This window comes from Ranitomeya imitator, chromosome 3 (genome assembly GCF_032444005.1).
Source record: "Ranitomeya imitator isolate aRanImi1 chromosome 3, aRanImi1.pri, whole genome shotgun sequence".
Taxonomy (NCBI): Eukaryota; Metazoa; Chordata; class Amphibia; order Anura; family Dendrobatidae; genus Ranitomeya; species Ranitomeya imitator.
In genome coordinates this window covers 49499378-49522716 of record NC_091284.1, presented here as the reverse complement: position 1 = coordinate 49522716, position 23339 = coordinate 49499378, and the positions used below count along the sequence as shown (strand labels likewise).

General features: G+C 43.4%; 1 protein-coding gene across 1 annotated transcript in view; it reads right to left on the bottom strand.

Moving 5' to 3' along the window:
• ADAMTS5 (ADAM metallopeptidase with thrombospondin type 1 motif 5) overlaps nucleotides 1-23339 on the bottom strand; it is a 133336-nt gene that overhangs the window by 28091 nt on the left and 81906 nt on the right. Inside the window, exons 4-5 of the mRNA XM_069760863.1 lie at nucleotides 20813-21096; nucleotides 19599-19782 (exon numbers count right to left, since the gene is read on the bottom strand). Coding sequence (XP_069616964.1) covers nucleotides 19599-19782; nucleotides 20813-21096 — 468 coding nt within the window. The remainder of the gene's footprint in view (nucleotides 1-19598; nucleotides 19783-20812; nucleotides 21097-23339) is intronic.

Here is a 23339-nt window from a genome sequence, read left to right as displayed (position 1 = left end):
AGTTCTGATGTTATATCTCCTTTCATATTATTCTTTTTTTGTACATTCTTAGAACAAGAAGAAAAAATGGCATCGTTTCCCGTCTTCATATTTCTTGCCAAAACAGGGACGCATCGCAGCAGGAGACAAGCTAACAAAATTGCCATTTGGGAAAGCTTTTTTACTGCTTTTCTCTGCTTGGCAAAATTTCCATCCTTGATAAAAAAAAATATATATTCTGAAAACAAAACCCAAAATATGGGTACTTAAGGTAAGTAATTCCTAAACTTATTATTGAGGGAGCAACAGAAGTGTTTTTTTAACTTCTGGGAAACTTTATGCATGAATTTCTACTTTAACCCCTTCATGATCGGGGGATTTTTCGTTTTTCCGTGTTCGTTTTTCGCTCCCCTCCTTCCCAGAGCCATAACTTTTTTATTTTTCTGTCAATTTGGCCATGTGAGGGCTTATTTTTTTGCGGGACGAGTTGTACTTTTGAACGGCATCATTGGTTTTAGCATGTCGTGTACTAGAAAACGGGAAAAAAATTCCAAGTGCGGTGAAATTGCAAAAAAAGTGCAATCCCACATTGGTTTTTTGTTTGGCTTTTTTGCTAGGTTCACTAAATGCTAAAACTGAGCTGCCATTATGATTCTCCAGGTCATTACGAGTTCATAGACACCAAACATGACTAGGTTATTTTTTATCTAAGTGGTGAAAAAAAATTCCAAACTTTGCAAAAAAAAAAAAAAAAAAAATTGCGCCATTTTCCGATACTCGTAGTGTCTCCATTTTTCATCATCTGGGGTCGGTTGAGGGCTTATTTTTTGCGTGCCGAGATGACGTTTTTAATGATAGCATTTCGGTGCAGATACGTTCTTTTGATCGCCCTTTATTGCATTTTAATGCAATGTCGCGGCGACCAAAAAAACGTAATTCTGGCGTTTCGAGATTTTTTCCCGCTACGCTGTTTAGCGATCAGGTTAATACTTTTTTTTATTTGATAGATGGGGCGATTCTGAGCGCGGCGATACCAAATATGCGTAGATTTGATATTTTTTTTATTGATTTATTTTGATTGGGGCGAAAGGGGGGTGATTTAAACTTTTATGTTTTTTTTATTTTTTTCACATTTTTTTAAACTTTTTTTTTTAACTTTTGCCATGCTTCAATAGCCTCCATGAGAGGCTAGAAGCAGGCACAACCCGATCGGCTCTGCTACATAGCAGCGATCTGCTGATCGCTGCTATGTAGCAGAATTGCACGTATGCTGTAAGCGCCGACCACAGGGTGGCGCTCACAGCGACGGGCAATCAGTAACCATAGAGGTCTCAAGGACCTCTATGGTTACAATATACAAGCATCGCCGACCCCCGATCATGTGACGGGGGTCGGCGATGACGTCATTTCCGGCCGCCCGGCCGGAAGCGGTAGTTAAATGCCGCTGTCTGCGTTTGACAGCGGCATTTAACTAGTTAATAGGTGCGGGCAGATCGCGATTCTGCCCGCGCCTATTACGGGCACATGTCAGCTGTTCAAAACAGCTGACATGTCCCGGCTTTGGTGCGGGCTCACCGCGGAGCCCTGCATCAAAGCAGGGGAGCCGGCATCGGACGGTATAGTACGTCCGATGCCGGTAAGGGGTTAAAGAGTTAAGTGGAGTCTGTAACCCCAAAACTCATAGTAACATAGTAACATAGTAACATAGTAACATAGTAACATAGTTAGTAAGGCCGAAAAAAGACATTTGTCCATCCAGTTCAGCCTATATTCCATCATAATAAATCCCCAGAATTACGTCCTTCTACAGAACCTAATAATTGTATGATACAATATTGTTCTGCTCCAGGAAGACATCCAGGCCTCTCTTGAACCCCTCGACTGAGTTCGCCATCACCACTTCCTCAGGCAAGCAATTCCAGATTCTCACTGCCCTAACAGTAAAGAATCCTCTTCTATGTTGGTGGAAAAACCTTCTCTCCTCCAGACGCAAAGAATGCCCCCTTGTGCCCGTCACCTTCCTTGGTATAAACAAATCCTTAGCGAGATATTTGTATTGTCCCCTTATATACTTATACATGGTTAATAGATCGCACCTCAGTCGTCTTTTTTCTAGACTAAATAATCCTAATTTCGCTAATCTATCTGGGTATTGTAGTTCTCCCATCCCCTTTATTAATTTTGTTGCCCTCCTTTGTACTCTCTCTAGTTCCATTATATCCTTCCTGAGCACCGGTGCCCAAAACTGGACACAGTACTCCATGTGCGGTCTAACTAGGGATTTGTACAGAGGCAGTATAATGCTCTCATCATGTGTTTCCAGACCTCTTTTAATGCACCCCATGATCCTGTGATGCATGATGCATGATGCACCCCATGAACTCAATTTTAACTACGGTACTACTTTAGTTGTTTAGAAAAAAAAAAACCTTTTTATTCCACCTGGAAATGAAGACTTCTTGGTGCATCCTTGGCGTGGCTAATGGCTGCGTGCATCACAGAATGATAGAATGTTAGAGATGGAAGAGACCTCAAAGGTCATCGTGTCCAACCCCCTTTCTTCCCCCTCACTCGGCATGCCCCGCACCTGCCCTTAGGTTGGATGCAGCATTTATTTACCTAGAGAGGTCAATATAGAGAGATCCGTTATTGTGTGACCATGTCTGTGTGCAGCGAGGGAAATCTAGACTGCAGATATGATTTTTATAGGGGGTTTGTCCATTTTTTGGACTGAATTAGGAGTTTAAATTGAGCTTTTTTGTGTTACAGGCTCCTTTCAAACTGATAATTGTAAAATTGAAACTGATCCCCTATTTTCTCCATTTATGGTCTATTGATCTGCCAGAGAAAGAAAAACACAGCACTTGGCTATTTCTGGCAGGTCTCTGGACAATAAATGCAGTAGAGGATGAACCTGTGAACCTCCACACTATCCAAGACTGGACTCTGCAGAGAGTAGTTTTCAGGCAGGATTGTTGAAGGCCAAAACAGACAGAACTCCCATGATAAGGAAGTTATGCCCCATACTGAAATATAGGGATAATTTTCAATTCTGAGAATACTTTTTAAACATTCGAATTCTCATGGCTTTATCCTGGCAATCATCCATGTGCCACTTTGTTTGCCTCCATACCAAAAATCTTTGTACATCTCAAGTCTGTTTATTGCTCCCAGTGCAAAAGGGACAACTAATGTGTTTCCATTTTCCAACACTGGGAAGGATGACTGTTTCTTGGCATCATTTTTCAATTCAAAGCAGCTGATAGCATCCATGAAAAAGGGTGCACAAGTGTTCTCATAACTGCCATAGATTAATTGGAAGAACAGCATTCATGCTCAGCCACTTTGGATTGCTGAATCGTGGTCCCAGGGCTCTCGTTTGTCTTAGAAAGCTGGACCTCTGTTTTCTGAAAACTGATCCTATGATGAAGAACTCATACATTTCCAGTGGTTGAATACCTCTTTAAGGTACAAGTCAAAATAAAAAAGCAGGACGCAAAGTGCTCCATAGCGTAGATGTAGACTAGAGTAGATGTAGACGTAGTAGACATAGTAGACATAGATTAGAGTGGTGGTAACCTCAGTGGTTCGGGGGTGTGAGGTGTCTGTCCTCAAAACATCGGAAATGATGAGTACCCGATTGGCATAACTGTCATATTTTTATGTCACAGTATGGGAGCACAGTCTTATATCAGTACTGTGCCCATAGTGTTAACTGGATTCAGCCTATTTGAGACTAAGGGTTGTGACTGCAGGTTATTTGGGCCCACCACGCTATACATCTGAGAGTTATTAGTTCATCTATAGGGTTATCCTTAGGGTGAGCCATCGAGGAGTGGGGGCACCATATTCGCTGAACAGTAGGGTGCCAACCCCCACAGTTAGGTAGGCTGTTACAACTAGCAGGGAACAGTTATAGTGAGGTACTCTGTGTTTATTTTGCACTTTTTTGCACTTTATGTTATCTTGTTATTCACTCTCCTTCACACTGTCTAAAGATTGCTGTAGACTACTAAATTGAAAGGCAATCACCATCCGTTTCATTTTTCCTGTCATGTTAGAGTGTTGGTTCAATTGTATCACACTATTCATAGCTGACAGATAGGAGGAACAGGGACAGCCGCCGTTGAGCGGGGGCGCCTATCTCGTAAGCCTTGTAGGGTGCCAACCTCGGCTGCATAGGCAGGGTAAATTAGAAAAATATCAGTGTGAGGGATAGTTTTAGTCTAGCACGGTTGTCTGCATGTTGATTGCGCTTTCAATGTTTTAAAGAGAACAATAAATATTTAGTTTTATCCATTATTTGTTAGGGTACCAGGTTTTCTTTTCTTTTTTTCTGGTTTTCTTGAACCTTGGTTATTTATCTAATTTGGTTTTCTAGAGTGGTGGTAACCATAAAACAACTGGGAATGTGCGTAAGTGATTGATTGTGGTAGAAAAAAAAAGATCCAACTCACATGCTATCCCATAATGTAATACCTAAAAGTACTGTATTGTCATTTATGACTAGGACACCTAAGCTTCAATTTTTAATTTGGGGGCAGTTGGCCATAGGGACATATTAAACACAATACCACCGAGTAGTCTCTGTTAAAAAAAAATAACATATTGATTTATTGTGTTTTTACGACTCTGACATCTGTGATATATCACTCTAACACCTGTAATACAGCGCAACTGACCTCGACGTGAGAAACTCAACGGGACCTGTAATTATTCAGTCTTTAGATTAAGTAACCATAGAGGGCTATGGGGTCGGTGAAGCGAGACGAGTGAATAATGCTGCCTTATTTACTCTCGGACCATTGACATTTTATTTGTTTTGTTTTGTTTTTTTAGCTCTTTATTTGCTTTCTATGATTTACCCGTCACATTCTGTGAAGTGAATCATGGCGGTATACGATCCGTCTGTCTTCTGACAGTACATTTGGTGTGCTTGTAAAGCAGACGCCGGGCACTAATGAGACTTTATAACATTTTCTATTAAGAGTGATATATTCACAGCAGGGACCGGCTCAGAACACTGGGATAATATTAGATCATGTATTTGTAATATCTCCACCTAACTGCTCACATCCCTGGATAAAGTAGAATTTAATTTGCTGTAGTTAACAGACCACACGGCTTCCTCTAATGCTCACACACGCTGGGAAAGAAATGAGTATACTTTCTACATTTCTGTCTAGTCATTCGTTTTATAATCCTATGTGTAGCGGAATCGTTTCTGCTTCTTACTTAAAGACAAGCGGTCACTTGCACTAAATATATAATATTTTCAACTGGTGTAAATGCCGCTGATCTTCCGAGTTTGGCGCTGTTTTTCTTTTGTTCTTGCGCCTCCCCGTTCCTGAGATTTGTCTCTCTCTTCTCTGTGTTCAAATGCAGCCTTTTTAGCCATGAGGGCGCCGTCTTTACTCTTCTGCGTGGGCGTATTCATAAGGAACACGCCCAGTTGGCAAAAAAGACTAGTCTTATATACAGAAGGGGGCCATATCTCAGGAATGGAGAGGCGTAGAAACAAAAGAAAAGCATCTCTGGATTCAGGAGAACAGCGACATTTACAGCAGATGTGGAAAATAAATATCTATGGCAAGCAACAGTTCCCATTTAATATTGGGAATCCAAATGTCAGGGATTTAAATGGTTTGTCTATTTTAAATAATATTTTTTTGTTAGACGGTTCCCTAACAATAAGTTGATCGCAGGCTATTTTATGATTTAAATCCATAGCAGTCAGGAATAATCTGTGAAGAGTAGAGTTGAGCGACCTTGACCTTTTTAGAGTCGAGCCGGGTTTTGCGAAACCCGACTATGTCCAAAGTCGGGTCGAGTGAAATCGGCCGATTATGACGTAAAGTCGGGATCGACCGAAACACGAAACCCAATGCAAGTCAATGGGGCAGCATAGTCGGCAGTGAGTGGGGGCCAGGAAAACACCTAGAGTGCCCATTTTAATGTCAAAACCATCCATTCTTCTTAATGAAGCTTGTCAAGCGTAATTTACCTTAAAATAATTGGAAGGCATTTGAAATTGGGGGTCATTTGGCTAAAGTTGTGGGGGGTAGGGCTGGTTCAAGTAATTAGTGGGCCCAGTAAATCTGGACCACGTCACGGCAGTGGAGCAGGGAGAGGTAAGTATTTCAACTTTGCAAGTGCTGTGATCCTGAGCAAGCAGGGGGGGCCCACTCGTTGGCATTGGCACTGGCACAGGGCCCCTCAAAGTACAGCGGTGTGTTTGCACGGCGGGGGCGCCTCCCACCGGCAGCAACACTTTTGCGTACTATGAGAGGCCCTGTGCCAGTGACGTCGCCAACTAGTATTCCTCCCCCCACCTGATGAAGGAACCTGCACTTTCATCTGCACCTTCCTCTTTGTCCCCGTGTAAGGTGGTATGGTATGCGGGAAGAGCAACCTGACTTTCAGCAGGGTCACAATGTTGTTGTGTAGCGTGCACGGGGAATGTTGCGTTATGGGTCAATGTACCAGCAGACTCATCTATCACTGGCTGGGCAATGGGCACGATGAAGTGGAAACACAGATATAGGCCCAAAGAAGAAAGTGGGCTAAATGCAGTTCAAAATTGGTAACACAGGAATAACCAGGGGGCATTGCAGTGGAGGACAACTGGAATGAGAGGCTGACACAGAGAGTAGGGCCAAATCAGTAAGTAGTCGAAATGCAGTTCAAAATTGGCAACCGTAGTAAACAGGCGGCACAGCTTTGTTCAGTGGAGGAGAACAGCAAGGAGTGGCAGACACCGATAGTAGGCCCCAACCCAACTAGTAGGCCAAATGCAGTCTAACATTAACAACTACTTAACGAGAGGCTGAAAATGGAATTTCAGGACAGGAAACCAGGAGAACAGCAAGGAGTGGCAGACACCGATAGTAGGCCCCAAACCAACTAGTACGCCAAATGCAGTTGTTCCATTTAACCACAATTTAATGAGAGCCTGAAGATAGAAGCTCAGGAAAGGCAACCTGGGGAACACCTTGGAGTGTAACACACCATCTCTCTCCACCCCATACCCATTTTGTAGGCCTAATGCTGTGTACTTTTCTACAACTACTAAACGAGAGTCGGAAGACCGAAGCAATGGCAAGGAAACCTGGGGAACACCTTGGAGTGTAACACACCATCTCTCTCCACCCGATACCCATTTTGTAGGCCTAATGCAGTGTAGTTTTCTACAACTACTAAACGAGAGTCGGAAGATCGAAGCAATGGCGAGGAAACCTGGAGAACACCTTGGAGTGTAACACACCATCTCTCTCCACCCCATTCCCCATTTTTTAGGCCTAATGCAGCCTACTTTCCGACACCTACTAAACGAGAGCATGAAGATCGAAGCTCAGGAAAGGCAACCTGGGGAACACCTTGGAGTGTAACAACAACCTCTCTCTACACCACGGAAGGGCTGATTCTTAGGAAGGAAGGCTGTTGTAAATAAGCATTGCGCGCCCGAGGGTGATTATATTCTTATTCGGTATCTACTCACCCTCGGACGCGCCATGCTTCTTGATTTGTAATTAATGTTTATTTGCAATGTGCTTTTGACTTACTCAATTATTTTTTTAATTATTGATTTTATTAAATTAATAGTTTAACATCTTATTGGAAATAATTTAAAGGAGACGCGACAGGACAACACTCGGTGGATGCCATATCTGTGTTAACAACTCCAAAAAAACCTTTCAGTTAACTTCTTGCAGGAGAAAGTAATTGTAGCTGGTGGACCTTTTAGTACAGTTCCAGATTTTTGTTGTGTGTTTGTTTTTAATGTTAAAATGTCTGCATTTGAGATCTCAACACGATCTTATTTTTTATAATCAAAATAATTATTTTTTTATTTTAAGATGTTGGTTCAAGGGGTACACGGGCAGCAGTAGACAGGTCAGTGGAGGCCTAGTGGAAGGAGGGACCGCAGATGCGCCACTGTTTCACCCATACACAATTTGTAGGCCTAATGCAGCGTAGTTTCCAACAGCTAGTAAACGAGAGCCGGAAGATCGAAGCTCAGGAAAGGCAACCTGGGGAACACCTTGGAGTGTAACAACAACCTCTCTCTACACCACGGAAGGGCTGATTCTTAGGAAGGAAGGCTGTTGTAAATAAGCATTGCGCGCCCGAGGGTGATTATATTCTTATTCGGTATCTACTCACCCTCGGACGCGCCATGCTTCTTGATTTGTAATTAATGTTTATTTGCAATGTGCTTTTGACTTACTCAATTATTTTTTTAATTATTGATTTTATTAAATTAATAGTTTAACATCTTATTGGAAATAATTTAAAGGAGACGCGACAGGACAACACTCGGTGGATGCCATATCTGTGTTAACAACTCCAAAAAAACCTTTCAGTTAACTTCTTGCAGGAGAAAGTAATTGTAGCTGGTGGACCTTTTTAGTACAGTTCCAGATTTTTGTTGTGTGTTTGTTTTTAATGTTAAAATGTCTGCATTTGAGATCTCAACACGATCTTATTTTTTATAATCAAAATAATTATTTTTTTATTTTAAGATGTTGGTTCAAGGGGTACACGGGCAGCAGTAGACAGGTCAGTGGAGGCCTAGTGGAAGGAGGGACCGCAGATGCGCCACTGTTTCACCCATACACAATTTGTAGGCCTAATGCAGCGTAGTTTCCAACAGCTAGTAAACGAGAGCCGGAAGATCGAAGCTCAGGAAAGGCAACCTGGGGAACACCTTGGAGTGTAACAACAACCTCTCTCTACACCACGGAAGGGCTGATTCTTAGGAAGGAAGGCTGTTGTAAATAAGCATTGCGCGCCCGAGGGTGATTATATTCTTATTCGGTATCTACTCACCCTCGGACGCGCCATGCTTCTTGATTTGTAATTAATGTTTATTTGCAATGTGCTTTTGACTTACTCAATTATTTTTTTAATTATTGATTTTATTAAATTAATAGTTTAACATCTTATTGGAAATAATTTAAAGGAGACGCGACAGGACAACACTCGGTGGATGCCATATCTGTGTTAACAACTCCAAAAAAACCTTTCAGTTAACTTCTTGCAGGAGAAAGTAATTGTAGCTGGTGGACCTTTTTAGTACAGTTCCAGATTTTTGTTGTGTGTTTGTTTTTAATGTTAAAATGTCTGCATTTGAGATCTCAACACGATCTTATTTTTTATAATCAAATTAATTTTTTAAATATTTTATTAGGTTGGTTCAAGGGGTACACGGGCCGCAGTAGACAGGTCAGTGGAGGCCTAGTGGAAGGAGTGACCGCAGACAGGCATCGAAGGCCTAAAATAATAACACATGGCTGTAGGCAATTTTAAATTGGTTCCAGGGTTACACGGGCAGCAGTGGTGTGGTCAGTGGAGGCCTAGTGGAAGGAGTGACCGCAGACAGGCATCGAAGGCCTAAAATATTAACACATGGCTGTAGGCAATTTTAAATTGGTTCCAGGGGTACTTGGGCAGCAGTGCCCTGGTCAGTGTAGTAGTAGTTGAAAGAATGTACCGCAGACAGGCATCGAAGGCCTAAAATAAAAAAATTGGGCTGGCTGTAGGCAATTTTAAATTGTTTCCAGGGTTACACGGGCAGCAGTGGTGTGGTCAGTGGAGGCCTAGTGGAAGGAGTGACCGCAGACAGGCATCGAAGGCCTAAAATAATAACACATGGCTGTAGGCAATTTTAAATTGGTTCCAGGGTTACACGGGCAGCAGTGGTGTGGTCAGTGGAGGCCTAGTGGAAGGAGTGACCGCAGACAGGCATCGACGGCCTAAAATAATCACACATGGCTGTAGGCAATTTTAAATTGGTTCCAGGGGTACACGGGCAGCAGTGGTGTGGTCAGTGGAGGCCTAGTGGAAGGAGTGACCGCAGACAGGCATCGAAGGCCTAAAATATTAACACATGGCTGTAGGCAATTTTAAATTGGTTCCAGGGGTACTTGGGCAGCAGTGCCCTGGTCAGTGTAGTAGTAGTTGAAAGAATGTACCGCAGACAGGCATCGAAGGCCTAAAATAAAAAAATTGGGCTGGCTGTAGGCAATTTTAAATTGGTTCCAGGGTTACACGGGCAGCAGTGGTGTGGTCAGTGGAGGCCTAGTGGAAGGAGTGACCGCAGACAGGCATCGAAGGCCTAAAATAATAACACATGGCTGTAGGCAATTTTAAATTGGTTCCAGGGTTACACGGGCAGCAGTGGTGTGGTCAGTGGAGGCCTAGTGGAAGGAGTGACCGCAGACAGGCATCGAAGGCCTAAAATATTAACACATGGCTGTAGGCAATTTTAAATTGGTTCCAGGGGTACTTGGGCAGCAGTGCCCTGGTCAGTGTAGTAGTAGTTGAAAGAATGTACCGCAGACAGGCATCGAAGGCCTAAAATAAAAAAATTGGGCTGGCTGTAGGCAATTTTAAATTGGTTCCAGGGTTACACGGGCAGCAGTGGTGTGGTCAGTGGAGGCCTAGTGGAAGGAGTGACCGCAGACAGGCATCGAAGGCCTAAAATAATAACACATGGCTGTAGGCAATTTTAAATTGGTTCCAGGGTTACACGGGCAGCAGTGGTGTGGTCAGTGGAGGCCTAGTGGAAGGAGTGACCGCAGACAGGCATCGAAGGCCTAAAATATTAACACATGGCTGTAGGCAATTTTAAATTGGTTCCAGGGGTACTTGGGCAGCAGTGCCCTGGTCAGTGTAGTAGTAGTTGAAAGAATGTACCGCAGACAGGCATCGAAGGCCTAAAATAAAAAAATTGGGCTGGCTGTAGGCAATTTTAAATTGGTTCCAGGGTTACACGGGCAGCAGTGGTGTGGTCAGTGGAGGCCTAGTGGAAGGAGTGACCGCAGACAGGCATCGACGGCCTAAAATAATCACACATGGCTGTAGGCAATTTTAAATTGGTTCCAGGGGTACACGGGCAGCAGTGGTCTGGTCAGTGGAAGTCTAGTGGAAGGAGTGACCGCAGACAGGCTTCGAAGGCCTAACATAACAAAAATGTCAAAACAATGGTATTGTCAGTGCCAGTCATTGAAGGATGTCAGCGCCTAGACTACACATTGGTGAAGCTGTGAGAGATAATTTTGCTAGTGGTAGAGCACTGTTTGAGCTGGGGGGGGGGGGAACTGGCTTGTGGCCGGCGGTACAGGCACAGGGCCCCTCATATTACAACGGTGAGTCTGACGTTGGGTGCGCACCACCACCGCCAGAGACACTTTATTGTACTATGAGGGACCCAGTGGCAGTGCCGTCGACCAAAAGCGGGCTCACCCACCTCTTCAGACAAACAGCACTCTCAAGGGTCCAAGCGCAAAGTGGCGATAGCACGACCCCGTGTGGGGAGTTTGGCCATTTCGTGAGGTGGAAACATGTCGTATGCTGGACAATCAGGTGAAGAAAATTACGAGATTGGAAAAGTCATTCAGAATAGTCCACAGGCAAGACCTTTTCATAGGAAAGCTAGGTGTCAGCCGGGCAGGGTGGGGCAAAAGATTTTGAAATCCAGTTGTGGTTCATTTTAATGAAGGTTAGATCATCTACATTTTGGGTAGACAGACGAGTCCTTTTTTCTGTTAGTATTGAACCTGCAGCACTGAATACTCTTTCTGATAGGACACTAGCTGCCGGGCAAGCAAGCTCCTGCAATGCATATTCTGCCAATTCTGGCCAGGTGTCTAATTTGGATGCCCAGTAATCAAATGGGAATGACGGTTGAGGGAGAACGTCGATAAGGGATGAAAAATAGTTTGTAACCATACTGGACAAATGTTGTCTCCTGTCACTTTGAATTGATGCTGCAGTACCTGTCCTGTCTGCGGTCCTAGAAAAATCACTCCACAACCTGGTCAGAAAACCCCTCTGGCCAACGCCACTTCTGATTTCTGCCCCTCTAACACCTCTGGTCTGCTGGCCCCTGGAGCTCGTGTGAGAACGATCACGGGCGCTGTGTGCAGGGAATGCCAGAAGCAAACGGTCAACAAGAGTTGATTGTTTTGTTGCTAATATTAGTTCCAAGTTCTCATGTGGCATAATATTTTGCAATTTGCCTTTATAGCGAGGATCAAGGAGGCAGGCCAACCAGTAATCGTCATCGTTCATCATTTTTGTAATGCGTGTGTCCCTTTTGAGGATACGCAAGGCATAATCCGCCATGTGGGCCAAAGTTCCCGTTGTCAAATCTGCGGTTGTGCTTGGTTGAGGGGCAGTTGCAGGCAAATCTACGTCACTTGTGTCCCTCAAAAAACCAGAACCCGGCCTTGCCACGCCACCAATTTCCCGTGCCCCCGGGAAAGCTTCCTCATTAAAAATATACTCATCCCCATCATCCTCCTCATCCTCCACCTCCTCTTCGCCCGGTACCTCGTCATGTACACTGCCCTGACCAGACAATCGCTGACTGTCATCAAGGCTTTCCTCTTCCTCTGGTGCAGACGCCTGATCCTTTATGTGCGTCAAACTTTGCATCAGCAGACGCATTAGGGGGATGCTCATGCTTATTATGGCGTTGTCTGCACTAACCAGCCGTGTGCATTCCTCAAAACACTGAAGGACTTGACACATGTCTTGAATCTTCGACCACTGCACACCTGACAACTCCATGTCTGCCATCCTACTGCCTGCCCGTGTATGTGTATCCTCCCACAAAAACATAACAGCCCGCCTCTGTTCGCACAGTCTCTGAAGCATGTGCAGTGTTGAGTTCCACCTTGTTGCAACGTCTATGATTAGGCGATGCTGGGGAAGGTTCAAAGAACGCTGATAGGTCTGCATACGGCTGGAGTGTACAGGCGAACGGCGGATATGTGCGCAAAGTCCACGCACTTTGAGGAGCAGGTCGGATAACCCCGGATAACTTTTCAGGAAGCACTGCACCACCAGGTTTAAGGTGTGAGCCAGGCAAGGAATGTGTTTCAGTTGGGAAAGGGAGATGGCAGCCATGAAATTCCTTCCGTTATCACTCACTACCTTGCCTGCCTCAAGATCTACAGTGCCCAGCCACGACTGCGTTTCTTGCTGCAAGAACTCGGACAGAACTTCCGCGGTGTGTCTATTGTCGCCCAAACACTTCATAGCCAATACAGCCTGCTGACGTATGCCAGTAGCTGCCCCATAATGGGAGACCTGGTGTGCAACAGTGGCAGGTGCGGATGGAGTGTTTGTGCGACTGCGGTCTGTGGACGAGCTCTTGCTTCTGCAGGAGGACGAGGAGGAGGAGGAGGAGGAGGGGGTGCGAACGGCTACAGACAACTGTTTACTAGACCGTGGGCTAGGCAGAACTGTCCCAAACTTGCTGTCCCCTGTGGACCCTGAATCCACCACATTTACCCAGTGTGCCGTGATGGACACGTAACGTCCCTGGCCATGCCTACTGGTCCATGCATCTGTTGTCAGGTGCACCTTTGTGCTCACAGATTGCCTGAGTGCATGGACGATGCGCTCTTTAACATGCTGGTGGAGGGCTGGGATGGCTTTTCTGGAAAAAAAGTGTCGACTGGGTAGCTCGTAGCGTGGTACAGCGTAGTCCATCAGGTCTTTGAAAGCTTCGCTTTCAACTAACCGGTAGGGCATCATCTCTAACGAGATTAGTCTAGCTATGTGGGCGTTCAAACCCTGTGTACGCGGATGCGAGGCTAAGTACTTCCTTTTTCTAACCATAGTCTCATGTAGGGTGAGCTGGACTGGAGAGATGGAGATCGTGGAACTAGCGGGGGTGCCGGTGGACATGGCAGACTGAGAGACGGTGGGAGATGGTATTGTTGCCGCCGGTGCCCTAGATGCAGTGTTTCCTACTACGAAACTGGTGATTCCCTGACCCTGACTGCTTTGGCCTGGCAAAGATACCTGCACAGATACAGCAGGTGGTGCGCTAAATGGTGGTCCTACACTGCCGGAAGGGATGTTGCGTTGATGACTAGCTTCATTGGCCGAGGGTGCAACAACCTTAAGGGACGTTTGGTAGTTAGTCCAAGCTTTCAAATGCATGGTGGTTAAATGTCTATGCATGCAACTAGTATTGAGACTTTTCAGATTCTGACCTCTGCTTAAGGAAGTAGAACATTTTTGACAGATGACTTTGCGCTGATCAATTGGATGTTGTTTAAAAAAATGCCAGACTGCACTCTTTCTAGCATCGGATACCTTTTCAGGCATTGCAGACTGAGCTTTAACCGGATGGCCACGCTGTCCTCCACCAGGTTTTGGCTTTGCCACGCGTTTTGGGCAAGATACGGGCCCGGCAGATGGAACCTGTGGCGATGTTGATGCCTGCTGCGGCCCCTCCTCCTCCTCTGCTTCAGAACTGCTGCCGCCTGCACCCTGTTCCCCCAATGGCTGCCAATCGGGGTCAAGAACTGGGTCATCTAATAACTCTTCTTGTACCTCCTGCGCAACTTCGTCTGTGTCACCGTGTCGTTCGGTGGTATAGCGTTCGTGATGGGGCAACATAGTCTCATCAGGGTCTGATTCTTGATCAGCACCCTGCGAGGGCAATGTTGTGGTCTGAGTCAAAGGACCAGCATAGTAGTCTGGCTGTGGCTGTGCGTCACTGCACTCCATGTCAGATTCAATTTGTAATGGGCATGGACTGTTAACTGCTTCACTTTCTAAGCCAGGGACGGTATGTGTAAAGAGCTCCATGGAGTAACCCGTTGTGTCGCCTGCTGCATTCTTCTCTGTTGTTGTTTTTGCTGAAGAGGACAAGGAAGTGACTTGTCCCTGACCGTGAACATCCACTAACGACGCGCTGCTTTTACTTTTACCAGTTTCACGAGAGGAGGCAAAAGAGCTAGAGGCTGAGTCAGCAAGATAAGCCAAAACTTGCTCTTGCTGCTCCGGCTTTAAAAGCGGTTTTCCTAATCCCAGAAAAGGGAGCGTTCGAGGCCTTGTGTAGCCGGACGACGAACCTGGCTCCACAGCTCCAGACTTAGGTGCAATATTTTTTTCCCCACGACCACCTGATGCTCCACCACTACCACTACCCTCATTACCAGCTGACAATGAACGCCCCCGGCCACGACCTCTTCCACTAGACTTCCTCATTGTTTTAAAAACGTAACCAAACTAACGTTATTTGTTGCAGTCACACAACTTACACGGTGAGCTATAACTTCAGTATGATTTAGCTACCCCTTTACAGGTTGGTGAGACCACCGCGAAAATCAGGCACAATGTTACACACTCTTTTTTTGGTGGCTGCAAATTAGAGAGATGCCCCACACGCAGGACTGTCACTGAAGCACAAATGTTAATATTAATGTCACACTATTATTTGTTTTTTATTTTTATTTTTTTCAGGAACACTTTAGAAACCCCCCCAAAAAAAAAAGAAATTTGATTTTTGCAGGGAGAATTTAGAAAACAAATGTAACAAACTATATGCTTTCTATGGGCCACTGAGTGAGAGATGACGCACACAGGAATCAGGAGTGGCACACAAGCCCAGAGGCCAATATTTTTCTACCAATGATTGATGGAGTTATTTTCTCTGGTAGATTTTGGAACCCAAATCAAGGAAAAAAAATATAGGCTTTCTATGGACCACAATTGGAGAGAGAGAGAGAGAGAGAGAGAGAGAGAGAGAGAGAGAGAGATGGCACACCCAGGAGTCAAGACTGGCACACAAGCAGAAAGGCCAATATTAATCTCCCACTGTTTTTTTTTTTTTTTTTTTTTTTGTCAGGGAGACTTTAGAAAAAAAAATAATAAAAAAAATATGATTTTATCAGGAAGAATTTAGAAACCAAATAAAATAAAATGATTTTTTCAGGGAGAATTTATAAAACAAATAAAAACAAAAATAGGCGTTCTATGGCCCACTGACTGAGAGATGACGCACACAGGAATCAGGAGTGGCACACAAGCCCAGAGGCCAATATTTTTCTACCAATGATTGATGTAGTTATTTTCTCTGGTAGATTTTGGAACCCAAATCAAGGAAAAAAAATATAGGCTTTCTATGGACCACAATTGGAGAGAGAGAGAGAGAGAGAGAGAGAGAGAGAGAGAGAGATGGCACACCCAGGAGTCAAGACTGGCACACAAGCAGAAAGGCCAATATTAATCTCCCACTGTTTTTTTTGGTTGTTTTTTTTTTTTTTTTTCAGGGAGACTTTAGAAAAAAAAATAATAAAAAAAATATGATTTTATCAGGAAGAATTTAGAAACCAAATAAAATAAAATGATTTTTTCAGGGAGAATTTAGAAAACAAATAAAACCAAAAATAGGCGTTCTATGGCCCACTGACTGAGAGATGACGCACCCAGGAGTCAAGACTGGCACACAAGCAGAAAGGCCAATATTAATCTCCCACTGTTTTTTTTTTTTTTTTTTTTTTTTTTCAGGGAGACTTTAGAAAAAAAAATAATAAAAAAAATATGATTTTATCAGGAAGAATTTAGAAACCAAATAAAATAAAATGATTTTTTCAGGGAGAATTTACAAAACAAATAAAAACAAAAATAGGCGTTCTATGGCCCACTGACTGAGAGATGACGCACCCAGGAGTCAAGACTGGCACACAAGCAGAAAGGCCAATATTAATCTCCCACTGTTTTTTTTTTTTTTTTTTCAGGGAGACTTTAGAAAAAAAAATAATAAAAAAAATATGATTTTATCAGGAAGAATTTAGAAACCAAATAAAATAAAATGATTTTTTCAGGGAGAATTTATAAAACAAATAAAAACAAAAATAGGCGTTCTATGGCCCACTGACTGAGAGATGACGCACACAGGAATCAGAAGTGGCACACAAGCCCAGAGGCCAATATTTTTCTACCAATGATTGATGTAGTTATTTTCTCTGGTAGATTTTGGAACCCAAATCAAGGAAAAAAAATATAGGCTTTCTATGGACCACAATTGGAGAGAGAGAGAGAGAGAGAGAGAGAGAGAGAGAGAGAGAGAGATGGCACACCCAGGAGTCAAGACTGGCACACAAGCAGAAAGGCCAATATTAATCTCCCACTGTTTTTTTTGGTTGTTTTTTTTTTTTTTTTTCAGGGAGACTTTAGAAAAAAAAATAATAAAAAAAATATGATTTTATCAGGAAGAATTTAGAAACCAAATAAAATAAAATGATTTTTTCAGGGAGAATTTAGAAAACAAATAAAACCAAAAATAGGCGTTCTATGGCCCACTGACTGAGAGATGACGCACCCAGGAGTCAAGACTGGCACACAAGCAGAAAGGCCAATATTAATCTCCCACTGTTTTTTTTTTTTTTTTTTTTTTTTTCAGGGAGACTTTAGAAAAAAAAATAATAAAAAAAATATGATTTTATCAGGAAGAATTTAGAAACCAAATAAAATAAAATGATTTTTTGCAGGGAGAATTTAGAAAACAAATAAAACCAAAAATAGGCGTTCTATGGCCCACTGACTAAGAGAGAGAGAGAGAGATGGAACGCTTAGTACTGGCACACAAGCCCAAAGGGCAATATTAATCTCCCTTTTTTTTTCCAGGGAGAATTTCTAAAACCCCCCCCAAAAAAAAAATAGGCTTTCTATGGCCCACTATTTGTGAGAGAGATGGGACGCTCAGGACTGGCACAGATGGCACGCTCAGGACTGGCACAGAAGCCCAGAGGCCAATATTAATCTCCCTTTTTTTCTGGGAGAATTTATAAAACCAAAAAAAAAATTAAATAGGCTTTCTATGGCCCACTATTTGTGAGAGAGATGGCACGCTCAGGACTGGCACAGATGGCACGCTCACAACTGGCACACAAGCCCAGAGGCCAATATTAATCTCCCTTTTTTCAGGGAAAATTTATAAAACCAAAAAAAAAATTAAATAGGCTTTCTATGGCCCACTATTTGTGAGAGAGATGGGACGCTCAGGACTGGCACAGATGGCACGCTCAGGACTGGCACAGAAGCCCAGAGGCCAATATTAATCTCCCTTTTTTTCTGGGAGAATTTATAAAACCAAAAAAAAAATTAAATAGGCTTTCTATGGCCCACTATTTGTGAGAGAGATGGGACGCTCAGGACTGGCACAGATGGCACGCTCAGGACTGGCACAGAAGCCCAGAGGCCAATATTAATCTCCCTTTTTTTCTGGGAGAATTTATAAAACCAAAAAAATATTTAAATAGGCTTTCTATGGCCCACTATTTGTGAGAGAGATGGCACGCTCAGGACTGGCACAGATGGCACGCTCACAACTGGCACACAAGCCCAGAGGCCAATATTAATCTCCCTTTTTTCAGGGAGAATTTATAAAACCCCAAAAAAAATAAAATAGGCTTTCTATGGCCCACTATTTGTGAGAGAGATGGCACACTCAGGACTGGCACACAAGCCCAAAGGCCAATATTAATCTCCCACTGTATTTTTATCAGGGAGAATTTATACACCCCACAAAAAAAAATACAGAAAAATGAAAAGGCTTTCTATGGCCCACTATGTGAGAGAGATGGCACACACAGGGATGGCACTCTAGCAGAAATGCCAAATTGCCAATCTTAATCTCCCACCAAAAAAAAAAAAAAAAAAAAACAGGGAATGTCCTACAATTACTATCTCCCTGCCTGCAGTAATCTCAGCCAGGTATGGCAGGCAGCTACTATCTCCCTGCCTGCAGTAATCTCAGCCAGGTATGGCAGGCAGCAATAAGGAGTGGACTGATGCACAAATGAAATAAAAAGTGTGGACAAACAAAAAAGATAGCTGTGCAGAAAGGAAGGAACAAGAGGATTTGTGCTTTGAAAAAAGCAGTTGGTTTGCACAGCGGCGTACACACAGCAATGCAGCTATCAGGGAGCCTTCTAGGGCAGCCCAATGAGCTACAGCGCTGAGGGGAAAAAAAAAAACTTCCACTGTCCCTGCACACCGAGGGTGGTGTTGGACAGTGCAAATCGCTGCAGCACAAGCGGTTTTGTGGTTAATGGACCCTGCCTAACGCTATCCCTGCTTCTGACAAAGCGGCAGCAACCTCTCCCTAAGCTCAGATCAGCAGCAGTAAGATGGCGGTCGGCGGGAACGCCTCTTTATAGCCCCTGTGACGTCGCAGACAGCAAGCCAATCACTGCAATGCCCTTCTCTAAGATGGTGGGGACCAGGACCTATGTCATCACGCTGCCCACACTCTGCGTTTACCTTCATTGGCTGAGAAATGGCGCTTTTCGCGTCATTGAAACGCGACTTTGGCGCGAAAGTCGCGTACCGCATGGCCGACCACGCACAGGGGTCGGATCGGGTTTCATGAAACCCCGACTTAGCCAAAAGTCGGCGACTTTTGAAAATGTTCGACCCGTTTCGCTCAACCCTAGTGAAGAGAGCAAAAACCAACACCTCTGAACAGTGCCGACACTGGAGGTGAGTATAAGCCTTTTTATTGTAATGGGACAAAACACAGAGAATGGGAATGGTTTGTCCAAGTAGTGGACAACTCCTTTAGAGAGTATAATGTCTTGTTTCTCATGAGAAACTCTAGGATATGCCTATACTTTATGTTCAGAGAATTTTTTTTCCCATGATCAAGAAAATGAAGGACCACATTGTATTGTACTGTATATTGTTTCCTGTTCCATTATTTCATTGCGCAGTGGTGCTCCCAACTATATAACTTGGCAAAGAAATGCAGCCTGCCCTGTTCACTTGAACACCACGTGTGTTCCCCACTTCTAGGACAGTGCTCTTACCACTAGATGGACAGGAGTTGACATTGCAGGATCGGTTGATTGCACGCTTTCCTGTACAGTATCTACCGCTGTTTCTTGGAGCAGGGTCGTTACAGTGACGATAGGCAAACTGGACCCCTCCTCCGCATGTTCGGGAACATTGCCCCCAAGGTCCCCAGGAGCCCCAGTTTCCATGACTAGAGATCTGAAATATACAATTAATTAGTACAGGACACATTTTAAATCAAGGTGGATCCAAACTGAAAATACAAAGAGGGAAAAAAACAATTGTATGGTTGCTGTTCCTTATTCCTCAATGACCTTCTTAAAGGGGTTGCACAGGATTAGAAAAATCTAGATGTAACATAGTTAGTAAGGCCGAAAAAAGACATTTGTCCATCCAGTTCAGCCTATATTCCATCATAATAAATCCCCAGATCTACGTCCTTCTACAGAACCTAATAATTGTATGTTACAATGTTGTTCTGCTCCAGGAAGACATTCAGGCCTCTCTTGAACCCCTCGACTGAGTTTGCCATCACCACCTCCTCAGGCAAGCAATTCCAGATTCTCACTGCCCTAACAGTAAAGAATCCTCTTCTATGTTGGTGGAAAAACCTTCTCTCCTCCAGACGCAAAGAATGCCCCCTTGTGCCCGTCACCTTCCTTGGTATAAACAGATCCTCAGCGAGATATTTGTATTGTCCCCTTATATACTTATACATGGTTATTAGATCGCCCCTCAGTCGTCTTTTTTCTAGACTAAATAATCCTAATTTCGCTAATCTATCTGGGTATTGTAGTTCTCCCATCCCCTTTATTAATTTTGTTGCCCTCCTTTGTACTCTCTCTAGTTCCATTATATCCTTCCTGAGCACCGGTGCTCCAAAAACATAACCACACCTGTCCTCCGCCCAATTCAAATCAGTGGAGCACATATACGATATCAAACGCGACCGTCATGTTTTTCTAATGCCTCAAAACCATGGGGATGATGGAAACAGTAAGGCTCTATTTAAACATTGAATGGAGTGGCAGGTTGCGTGCTTGACCACCACTCCATTTAAACTCCCACTCCTGGCAATTGTGCAGTGAGGAGGAACAGGGGTCTTGGGATTACAGTTCTAGTGATCGGTGGGGGTTCCATTAGTGGTAATTAGACATTTCACATCTTTCCAGTAGGTAGGTGATAAATTCCATAATATAATTTTTTTTTCTAAACTGTGTACACCTACCGAATAATACTTCTTCTTGGTTTTGTCAACACATTTTCCATGAAGACAGATCCTTCCTTTTCCACAGGGTGTTCCCTCCACTGCAGGCAGCTTCTTTGTTAAACAAACCATCTGACCTTGTCGGACGACTGCACACCATAATCGTGAGCAGACATCCATACCAGGGCACACTGTGTATGCCGGTCCGAAGGCCAGCTTACATTGGCGGACGGCATCATAACTCTGTCCAGGAAGTTCTTCGGGACCCAGGATTTGATTTCTTGGTTGGTCCAGCAAACAGTTTCCTGAAAAATATATAAATTGGAAAACTCGATTTTAACAACATTAGCCATAGGGCATTAGTCAGGTTGCAAATTGAAATGTACAGGGGTTATCTCTGATTCTTTAAAATTGGGAAACAAACAGGAAATGCTACAATCTACAGAAAGAAGCATTACTTGGCCATTGAATTATCCACCAGTAAAAGAAGTGATGACATCCCACCTATCATTTACATGACCCAAAAGGTGAAGTAATTTTCTCAGGGGTGATGATTACATACATGGCATGTCATCACTTAGTCCAGTGATTGACTACTGTGGTCACATGAATTATGGATGGGACATCAACAGGTATGTTGAATAATAGAACTGGAGTGACAGGGGTAAGTAATGCTTATTTCTTTATTTTATAGCATGCCATACCCATAGCCCATTTTTGAAAAATCTTCAAAACCCTTTTTATAAGCTCAAAGTTTTCCCAACGTGTTTTTAGCAATTTATTCCACCCTCCCTAAGTGATAATCTCTGATGCTTACAATAGTGGCAGCTACTAATAGGAAGCGATACAACACCGTGAAAGTGAATTATGCAATTCATATTGCCAACAAGCAAGATTTGCCTATATGCCAACTCTTCTGGGATTCCACGATGTACCCCCTTTTTCATGAGCTGGAAAGTATGCTGTGTAAGCTCATGTATGAACAGGAGCTTCATTGAACATGTACTGTACAAAGCTGTCATTGGAAGAACCCTGAGATACAGTCAAGAGAGTAGACGTAGGTGGTCTAGATCCAAGTGCCCAATCTGGTGCCTTATGGAGTTAAAATGGCCCCTCATGGGGAGAACATGGAAGGCAATGGTTTTGAGTACTAGTTAGTATGATTACTAATACGGAGTTCAATTTTGGGCTCCAGTGCATAAGAAGGAATAAGCTGACCTAGAGCCGGTGCAGAGAAGAGCAACCAAAGTTATTGAGGGAAAGAGAGGCCTGAAATACCAAGACAGGTTATCAAATTTGGTTTTTTTCAGTTTGAAAAAATTATGGTTTAGGGGTGATCTTATTACAGTGTTCAAATATATGAGGGACCAGGAAAAAGATCTTTCTAATGATCTTTTTACGCATAAGCCTGTGACGGTGACAAGGGCATCCTCGACGTCTATAGGAAAGAACATTTATTTATCATAACGGGTGGTGATTCTTGTCTGTTTGAGAATATGGATTCTTTACTGAATGAGCAGTAAGACAATAGATTCTTTACAGTGCGAGCAGTGAGAACATGGATTATTTACAGTGCGAACATTGAGAATATGGAACTCTTTGCCTTATGATATTGTAATGGTTGATTCACAAAAAAAGTTCAAGGATGCCTTTATTGAAAAACATAATATTACAGGGTATATATACTTGATTCCGTGATAGGACTATGATCCAGGGAACCAGTCTGATTGCCGTATGTGGAGTTGGGTAGGAATTGTTCCCCTAAAATGAAGTAATAAGCATCTTACTCTGGCTCAACACATTAGGTTATAGGTTGAACTCGATGGACTTGTGTCTTCTTTCACCCTTAAAACTATAAAACTATTACACTATCCTTCATTATTTCTTTTTCAATAATTTAGGTTCTTATAAAATTAAAATGATAAATATCAGTTCACCAATGGAACAATCTAAATACTCTGTGGGGTTCAAATTCTTAGAAAATTCAGGTCCGAGAAACTAGAAACCTCCTTTCCGATAATGAAAAAGGAACCTTTTTTTGGCCAAAGGAACATCATTGTAAGGGGAAATTTAAGCAATTGATGGATTTTATTGAGAACAAGATTGCGGAGCCAAAGATTGAAATCAATAAACAGACTCAGTACACTCCTATACAACGTGCCGTATTGACGCCATGCCCGGGGAATAAGCCTAATGCTTTCCATATCTTTGGCTAAAACAACCTCTTTTTTAAAAGGGTTTTCATGACTCTCAGCAATTTTAAGCAAAGGCAAAAGGTATAAATACAAGCGCCCCGGTGGAATTCAGAAAAGCTCTGTTGACTCTCAAAGAATGCTCGTTGGCACAAGTCCACCAGGACTCAAACACTCGTGCCCTTGTGCCCGCTGCTAGCATTGTAAATCAGCCCCAATCGAGTAGTTGGGTATTATGGAAAGAAACACTAACATGTAAACCGGAACATTAAAACAGACTGCTGGTGGAGCATAAAAGGCCAATGTCTGCTGTAATTTCCAAAACAGAATCATTGTGACCTCATCTACCCTCTGCC